Genomic DNA, 9,910 nt, shown 5'->3' with positions numbered 1-9,910 from the left:
ACGTCTCAGAGGCCCTAACAGAAGCCTAAGGAGTTGAACACGGACACTGGCGAACACTACACCCAGCCATCCACTACACCCAGCCACCCACTACACCCAGCCATCCAGTAGGCCCACACATACACACCATCCCTCTCTCCCTCTTCACCTTCAAAATATATCCGTCTAATCTCAACTTCCAACACTCTTTACCTAACCTAACCTAACCTAACCTAACCTAATTTAACAACTAGCAACCAACATTGAGTCACCTAGAATGACCACACACTAACTCTTAACCACAGACATAATTCCATCTACAGCAGTAATCATATACCCTATTGTGAAATAAAATCTCCAACACCTTTAACCTGACCTAACCCAACCTTAACTAATCTAACTTAACCTCACGACACGACACACAGTCAACGCGTAAGCACACACCCACACAAACTCTCCCTCTCTCTCTCTCTCTCTCTCTCTCTCTCTCTCAGCCACAGAGATAAAGTCACTCTCAACAGAAATCCTCGACTCCATTGTGAAATAAAACCACTTCCAGCACAAAACATAACTAAATTTAAAACCTCACACACAACTTTCAACATAAAACGACCCCTACATAAAAGCATAAATCCACTTTAATAAACCCATTTCCATATACATCCTTTGACTTAAAATCCACTTCCACCAGCAATCCAGGAAATAAGTATAAAAGAAAAAAAAAACATTCCCACACATACAGCCTCAAACCAAGAACCAGTGGAAGAGTAGCTAATCAAAAAATTCAGTTTTTAACACTAATCTATACATCTATTTTAAGAAAGTAGCAACATACACACAAATTCCAGCCATATAAGTCCCAACACAGGCCCAGTGTAGAAGATATAAGGAAAAAAAAATCCACTCTAAACACAAATCCACAACTATATTTTTAACAGAAATCCATAAATCCCTTCCAGCACACACCTGGCAAATATACAAACATCATCAGCCACAAAAACGAGTCCACTGTCCATAGTTTTATCTACACATCCACTTTAAAAACAAATCTATACATCCTAACAAGGCACACAACCAGCACACACATACACACACCTCGAGGCCCCAGACTGTTAAGGTAATTTCACTGTACATTTCCTGGTTCTGTGAGTGTAAGATAATTATTTTGTGTAAGGCGAGGGTTAAGTGTCAGCTAAAATTCAATGTGCTTTCATAAATAATCTCAAAATGGATACTCTTGGAACCCCCATGTAAATCACTCTTGTCACATACACTAGTGTGACATAAGAACTTCCAAGTGTAAGTGTAATCCATAAAAAAGTGTGAAAAACATTGTGAAATTGCAAAGAAAACAGAGAAAAGAGTGAAAAAAAGAAAATAGTATTCTTAAATGTAATTACCTGAGAACGACCTGGTAAACTTACACCCTACAAAAAATAAAAACAAACACTTGAGGAACATATATTTTGGCGGCGATTTGTCAGTGCTCTGGGCTAAAAGTCTGTTCCCGAGGGGTACAAGAGGAGGAGGCAGAAGAGGAGGTGAAGAAGGAAGAGGTGAGAGGGATGGCCGAGCCGGTGGCTTAGACAAACAACCGAGAGCAAACATCTCCACTTGGTCGAGAGCCCACGCTGCTCCCTCCTCCCTCTCTGACACTCGCTCTCGCTGTGTTTTCGTGTGTAGCCACCGGGAAGGCAACAGATCACACTGTGTGTTTTTTTTTTTAACTCACTATTTTAGAAATCGAGAAAAAATAGAGTGTAGTCCGTGGGTTATCTGATTACAGTGTGGCGACATATTGTGTTGTTCTGAACAGGAAAAATGCATGTTGAGATGAATATGGACGCTAAGAACGGGGGCAAGTACGCCTTGAGGACTAAATCGATCATAAAAAGAATAGAGTCGGAAAAAAATAGAGCCAAAGGACGCTATAGACAGCCGAAGGAGAAGCAGAAGCCCCCTCCTTTAAGTAAATACCGGCGCAAGACAGCCAACGCCCGAGAGAGAAACAGAATGAAGGAGATTAACGATGCTTTCATCACGCTGCAGAGAGCCATTCCGGACCTCGCTGGGGCTGACGCGGAGAAGCTGACGAAGATCACGGTGCTGAGGCTGGCTGTTAATTATATAAACGCTCTCGCTAGAGTGCTGAACGATGACTGCAGCTTTGGAGCCATGGATACAGAGGACGTGAGGGAACTTTGGTGCCTGGAGAATGCGCACATAGTCAAACCAGAACACTGCATTAGACATGCCATAAGAACTAACAAAGAGCAGGTCAGTAGTGCAAATAAAAGCAGTAAGTGTAGTGTAAATATCAAGGCATCTAACAAGGTCGTTAAGCAGACAAAGTGTCCCTCTACCTCTGTCACAAAAGCGAATCATATGGAAAATAAAAACACAGTAGGTGGGAAGCTGGTGACGACAACCAAACGACCCAGCAAGTCCAAAAGCAAGACGAAAGTGTGCAAGACAGCAAGCATAGCCACAAGTAATGGGGCATACATCACCCTCAAAAACGTGGCCCTACAGACTCCACCACACAGACTTGGCAGACATGCAGACAACGAACCACTGATGATGTCTATGACAGTGAAGCGGCCAAGGATAGAGAACAGCTACCTGGGGCCCCGGGAGGCCAAGCTACCCCGCCTGGAGTCCAACTCTCTGTCCTCAAGCACGACACCACAGCACCACCATCCCCTCCTGGCGCTCACCCCCTGCTGCCCACCTTCCGTCCCAGGTCACAGTATACCCGAGCCTCTGATGGGCGTCACACCCTTCACGCCACGTCAGATACAAACCACATCCTGCACATCCCTCCCTCAAAGCACTCCCACTGACGTGCATCACACTACAAACATCCTACAGGACCTGGACATCCCCCTGGTGAGGACTGACGAGTTGCTGGAGTTCCCAAGAAGTAGTCAATATTTTGGTGATTCCTGGTGCTGCGACTCTGCCTTCCTGAGCGAGGGGTTAGCATCCCCCAGTCCCCTCTCTGGCGCCACCTCCACAATACCCACTTCAGTTCCTGTAGGTGACAGTTCGCCAGTCTTTTCAATGGCCTCCAGTGACTTTTCTGTGTGTGGGTCGGTGTCAGATTGTGACAGCGTTCTAACAACGGCTGTGGAACTAGAAAGCCTGCTAGGGGATGAGCCTTTCAAGGAGGAACTCGACCATCTTGCCTCAGCCTTTGCTGAAGAAGATGACACACTCAACCTCTTCCTTGGACATTCCACTTCAAACTTCATTTACACAGATACTAATGACTGGTAGCACTTCACATATACAATACAGTTACTGACGACTGCTGGCACTTCATATCGCGGATACTGATGGCTGCTAGCACTTCATATACGCGGATACTGACTGATAGCAATTGATATACGCGGATACTGACTGCTAGCACTTCATATATGCGGATACTGATTGCTAGCACTTCATATACGCGGCCACTGACTGCTAGCACTTCATATATGCGGATATTGATTGCTAGCACTTCATATATGGGGATATTGACTGCTAGCACTTCATATATGCGGATACTGATTGCTAGCACTTATATACGGGGATACTGACTGCTAGCACTTCACATACGTGGATTCTGATGGCTGCTAGCACTTCATACATGCAACTACTGATGACTACTGGCACCTCAGATACACGGACACTGATGACGTTAGCAGTTCGTTCTATGTGCTGCAAGGGCCTGAATTCACGAAGAGACTTGCGATCAGTTCCCTGTCATAGCGAAGACTTGTTTTTGGAGGAAACACAGGCAATATTAACAACAGAACCTCCTCATGTTTTCTTTTTAATGTAATGCCAAATCTCAGTTATGATAAATTCCCTTTGGCTGGAAATCCTTTGTATTTATAGGATGGACGAGATGAAACCAATCTTCTCATGTCCCCTTTTTCTTCCTGGTGAAACGAATCGTAGGTGCAAGGGGTAAATTATCGTAAGTAGTTTTGTGAATCTCGGCCCCGGACTCTCGTACTTCCGCTTGTGTTGGCCCAGGACAGAATAATGTTTGTATTCTTGTGGCCTCGAGAGACTGCCTGGCACTTCTCGGGTGAGGTAAAGGGTCGTCCGTAAATACCAATCCACTTGAAGCTCACCGGGTGTATCTTCTCTGCTGTGGGGATGGCTTAGTGTGCTGGTCTGGGCGTAGGTGAGACTAAGGCCCGTATTCTCGTCGGGTAAGGAGGTCTTTAACACCTCTTTCTTAACTTATTGTTTTTCAAACTACTCATTAATATATCCTGCTTTGTTTCTTATGTCTTTTCAATATCGACAAAGACTGCACGAATAAAACACAAAAATACAGTAACGGAGCAGAATCAGAAATTAATTAGTAAATTTGCGTCAGTAAGCTTCCTAACTGTACAACAATACCGCCCCAAGAGTAGGAGATGAAGGGTGGACAGTGATAACCTTGGAAACCGTCCCTGCAACACAAGAAATCACCTAGAAGAGTGAAAGTAAAGGTTATTAACGGATCATCCTATACTTTACACATAACACCATAATGCCAATACCTCTTTAAGCATCGATATATTTTTTCATGAACGATATAAGAGAACGTGAGCGTGCCATATAGTGTATAAGATAATATTAACGTGCCATAATGAAGAAAATATGTATAAGTTAAGAAATACGTGCTTGGCGGTCACAGAAGTCCACAAGATAACAAGCCTTCGGAGGAAATGTATGAGTATGCATGACAGAATAACGGGCATGATTCCACTGATATAATACACGCGTCTGTGAGGTTTATGATGCGGGTCTGTTGTAGGAATGATGATGGTGATGATGATGATGATGATATGAAAAAATTGTATTTGCACCGTCTTGGTTTATAGCTTCTTTATATGAATGACTTATGACAGAAAACGGGCATAACAAGATTTTTATACACGCGTTTGTTCTGCCTATAGGGTCTTTGAATAAGTATTGAGTGTTGGAGTGATGATGAATTTTTGTGATGGAAGAAGGTTGCACAATTTACAGGGTGGATATGCGTATGGCTGACAGTAACTGTCATGGATAGACATATATGCATTTTATTTTGACATGGCTAGGCATATATGTGTTGTATTTGACATGGCTAGGCATATATGTGTTGTATTTTAACACTATATACCGGTATGTGTTGTATTTTGACATGGATAGGCATATACCGGTATGTGTTGTATTTTGACATGGCTAGGCATATATGGTTGTATTTTGATATGGATAAGCATATATATGTTGTATTTTGACATGGCTAGGCATATATGTGTTGTATTATGACATGGATAGGCATATATGTGTTGTATTATGACATGGATAGGCATATATGTGTTGTATTATGACATGGATAGGCATATATGTGTTGTATTTTGACATGGATAGGCATATATGTGTTGTATTTTGACATGGATAGGCATATATGGTTGTATTTTGACATGGAAAAGCATATATGTGTTGTATTTTGACATGAGTAGGCATATATGTGTTGTATTTTGACATGGATAGGCATATGTGTTTTGTATCTCCCATGTAGTCTTTGTGAGGGTGGAAGTGGCGAAAATTTTGGAAGACTACACATGTACAGAATTCTAAATTGTATATGTGCGTGTGTATAATTGACGGAAAGGAACACGTACAGTATATATGCATCTGTATGACTGAGAAAGAGATATGCCTTGATTTATATATACGTAGTACCTATAAGACTGTAATGAAGTTCAGAGTGATGGAATGGTGAGCATTATGATGACAACGGAAGACTACATTTGTACAGTATATCCACGGTCAAAAATATCGTTCCACTTCCAAAGGATCAATAACGAGAGAGTGAACAATGTAATCTGAACCCAGGAATGTGATCCATCTCCAGAACCCACAAGCTTTAAGAACACTTCATATGGGTTCCTTAATTGACCACATGTGAGTCCTGGGTTACAAGGCAGTTAAAAATATCGACAATGATAATTTCCGCAATATTAGCACAAATTCCGTTTATATTAGAAAAATATCGTGTGAAAGTAACCCTGGTATAATATGAAGTACTGTATTTATAGAACAATGTTATGCTTCGATTTTGCCTCAAAGTCCAGTATCAAAGACGGTTCATTTCTTCACAGTGAGATATTGCTTATTATCTTTTTTTTTTTTTTTAACGACTAAATTTCAGCATAGCGTTGTTCAGCAAGTACATGATAATTACGTCAAAACTATTTTCACATGATATTTCTCATTTTAAAAGGCAATTTACGCTGATATTACGAAAATTATCAATGTCGATATTTTCAACTTCCTTGTAGCCCAAAGCTCTGAAGTAAAAAGTTCATCAGTAATTTTGCCCGTGATTGTACAGTACCACAGCACTGTATAACATCCTTGATTATGTAATGCCTATACGATTTATGATGAATTCTACATATCAGCCCCCCTTCATTGTGTTCATCTATTCTGTACATAGAAAACGATTGCTTATCCCACATTCCCGCTTGTGTTATTAATGTAAATAAAAATTTCTTATTAATAAAGTGTATTGTGTGTGATTTACAAACCTGCTCTGTTTATATATGGAGAGATCGAGAGATAGCTGGATGGATGGATGGATAGACAGACAGATGGAGAGACTGATTATGAGACAGACTGACAGAATGATGGATAAGATAGGTAGATAGATAGATAGATAGTAATCAGATAGACAGGCATATACACAGGCAGAGAAACAGAAATAGGCAGGTTAGTATATGAGTATAGATAGACACAAAGACAACCTAACAGATAGATGGGAGGAGAGACAGACAGGCAGACAGACAGCCTGATAGACAGATATGAATAGGCAGACATGTAAACAGATAGACAAACAGAAGAGGATAGGTAAGTACTGTATACAGGAAGATATACAGACAGCCAAATGGAGAGAGAGAGAGAGAGAGAGAGAGAGAGAGAGAGAGAGAGAGAGAGAGAATGGAGAAATGAATTCCCCGAGCTAGGCAACTAAGGCCATATAGCCCCGCTGGGTTACAGGAGGACGCTACCCCTCCCGGCAACGGTAGCCCGGGCGAGGCTCGAACTTGTGACCTCCCGATCACAAGCTCAGCGCGCTACCACTGTGCTACCGCGCCCCCGAGAGAGAGAGAGAGAGAGAGAGAGAGAGAGAGAGAGAGAGAGAATCAGGCCAAGTTAAAACAAACAGAGTATAGTAGCACTGGATCGTCAGCATCCACCCCTCTCAGCCCACCCTACTAAACAGTTTCCGGTAAACATGTAAGAGTGAGAGAAACCTTAACAATTATTTTATTTGCTATCGTTAATGTTACTTAGCATAGGAGTGGCCTCCTCCCAGACCTCCCTTTAATGAGGTCTCACCCTGACAATGTACTGATAAGCCTGATAAGCCTCCCGGACCCTCCTTGTGCCCATCTTAGGTCAGCTTAGAACCACCTGGGCCCATTTTCTCGTCGGATATGGATGCTCCCTAACACCTTCCCCTTAATGATTTTTATTTTGCTTACTACACCTTACTGTCCTCGTCTGTGCTAAATAAATCTTTCTAATATCGCCATATTCTGGATAAATAACAAAGAAAAGGATATTAAGCAGCAAAAAAAAATAAAAAAAAATAAAACACTAAAGAGGTGACAGAGGGCCTCCTTGACCGACGAGGTGACCTACCCTTGTCATGTATCACTAGGTACAGTTGGCATTAAAAGTCCTGTCGCCTCTCCTTCTTTTCTCTCCTTGGACTTTGAAACTCAGTGTAGCGAATCCACAAAATCAACACTGAGGATCACATACGGCTACACATCAGTGTCATCAGCGTCATTTGCATCAGATTAACCACACTAATTTTTAAAGTCCATGGAGAGAGAAGAGAGGCAACAGAACTTTTGGCGCCGATTGAATCTCACTCTCAAAGCGACCTGTTCTACTGCCACATAACCTAACCAAACAGATATCATTCCACGTGTATTTGTCCCATAAAGCATACTATGTAATGCCTATAAAGGTAGAAAAGGTGAAGTTACATTACGCTAGGCTAGATTAGGATATACAAGCAGCGACAGATCTAAAACACTCTCCTCAGCTTCTCAAACCCCGTTCTCTCACTAATCAGGCTTGGTTCAGACAACGTAATGACAAGCCTGACAAGACTTCCTGAGGCCAATATCATCCGTGTCAGGTATAGTACGGTAAAGTTAGGTTAGGCTAGTTTTAAATAGGTTTGGTGCAAGGTCAGATTTGGTTGTGTTGTGTTAGCTTAGGTCATTCTTGGATAATGTAGGTTAGGTTAGGTTATTGTGGGAGAAGGAGATTTTAGGGCAGATAAAACTAGGGTATGCAAGATTAGATTAGGTTAAACTAAATGAAGGTAAGCTAGACTAAATCAGGTGAGTTTAGAAAATGCTTGGCTGGGTTAGAAACAATCGACTGCATCTGTCCAATCAGACTTGACTCCCACAAGGTAGCAACCTCCCTGATAACCTCAGCAGATTCCCTTGTATCCGTGTCATCTGGCGTGTGTGTGATGCCTGCTGTACCCCGTCAAGCCAGACCCTTATCTGTAATGTAAGCAGGAGGGCAGAGGCTTGATGTGGCCAGGGAACGCCGCTCTGTCGTCAGTGGGGTGGCACGTGTGTTGGTGTTGGGTGTAGTGGGTGTATTGGTCGTTGGATTGTGTGTTTGTGTGTGTGTGTGTGTGTGTGTGTGTGTGTGTGTGTGTGTGTGTGTGTGTGTGTGTGTGTGTGTGTGTGTGTGTATTTTTTTGTCGTTACTGCTGCTGCTGCTGGTACTAGTACTGGTACTATTACTACTACTGCTGCAACTACTACTATTACTGCTACTAATACTACGACTGCTGCTGCGACTTCTACCACGACTACTACTTCTACTACCATTACTACTACTACTATTACTATCTCTACTAACGCTGCTTCTACTACTATTACTACTGCTATTGCTGTTATTGCTGCTGCCATTGCTATAATAAACAACACCACTACTAATAATAATATTAATAATACTATTACTACTACTACTACTACTAATATTACCACCACCACCACCACCACCACCACTACTACTACTACTACTACTACTCCATCCCTACAACCCCACCCACTTTCCCCACAACACACGCCTGTCTCAAGCCACGTCCGACGTCTGGGTGTTAAGTTGCTTAGCACGTTCAGCCTATAACTGGCGTCCCCATAAGGACTAAACCAAGGGATGAATTCTGCATATACAGTATATAGCAATGTTACCATCTACAGTACACTTCACCCTCTTCCTTCTTCACCTATTGATTCTGTGTGTGTGTGTGTGTGTGTGTGTGTGTGTGTGTGTGTGTGTGTGTGTGTGTGTGTGTGTGTGTGTGTGTGTGTGTGTGTGTGTGTGTGTGTGTGTGTGTGTGCTTGTACATATACTGCTTGTGGCTTTATGCATGCCTGTATGTCTGTATAAATATATGTATATATGTGCTTGAGAGAGAGAGAGAGAGAGAGAGAGAGAGAGAGAGAGAGAGAGAGAGAGAATATTATGTTGTGTCTCTGATGGTGTATATTACTGACCTTCACACCATAACGCATTTGTCCTAACCTGACAGATATCTCCAGCCTTTTTCATCCCAGCTGTTGGCCAAGTGTACTCAGATTAGATGTTTGATTTGACAAATAACCAAAGAGATTCCTTCCTTCCCCATAACTAAGCTCATCGATGTGCATAAAACCAAGAGGCAATATTCACATTCTGGGACTGGGAGTGGATCAGTTCCCTCAGGTAATAGCAAAGCGACTATAGTTCTTTCACCTTAACTTGGCCCATATTTTCGTCGTCTTGTCGCTGATTTCACGTACGTCATTGGCAGAAAAAGACAATACAGTCCTACGGCTCTATATCCTTTCCATACCACTACTTCGTGACTAGC

The 9,910-nt window shown here is 42.3% G+C and overlaps 1 protein-coding gene across 1 annotated transcript; it reads left to right on the top strand.

The window, feature by feature from the left end:
• Positions 1 to 1,812: 1,812 nt before the first annotated feature.
• On the top strand, positions 1,813 to 3,258 carry LOC145390972 (uncharacterized). Its single transcript, XM_080265706.1, has one exon. It carries the CDS (start codon positions 1,813 to 1,815, stop codon positions 3,256 to 3,258), a length of 1,446 nt encoding a protein of 481 aa, XP_080121832.1.
• The last annotated feature ends 6,652 nt before the right edge of the window (positions 3,259 to 9,910 follow it).

This window comes from Coenobita brevimanus, chromosome 16 (genome assembly GCF_032717465.1).
Source record: "Coenobita brevimanus isolate Jiangsu-jjx chromosome 16, ASM3271746v2, whole genome shotgun sequence".
Lineage (NCBI taxonomy): Eukaryota > Metazoa > Arthropoda > Malacostraca > Decapoda > Coenobitidae > Coenobita > Coenobita brevimanus.
Note: the sequence above shows the minus strand (reverse complement) of the source record. Positions and strands in the feature narration are given on the sequence as shown.

Coding starts and splice junctions, on each gene's coding strand:
- LOC145390972 (XM_080265706.1), top strand. CDS start 1,813: ATGAATATGGACGCTAAGAACGGGGGCAAGTACGCCTTGAGGACTAAA.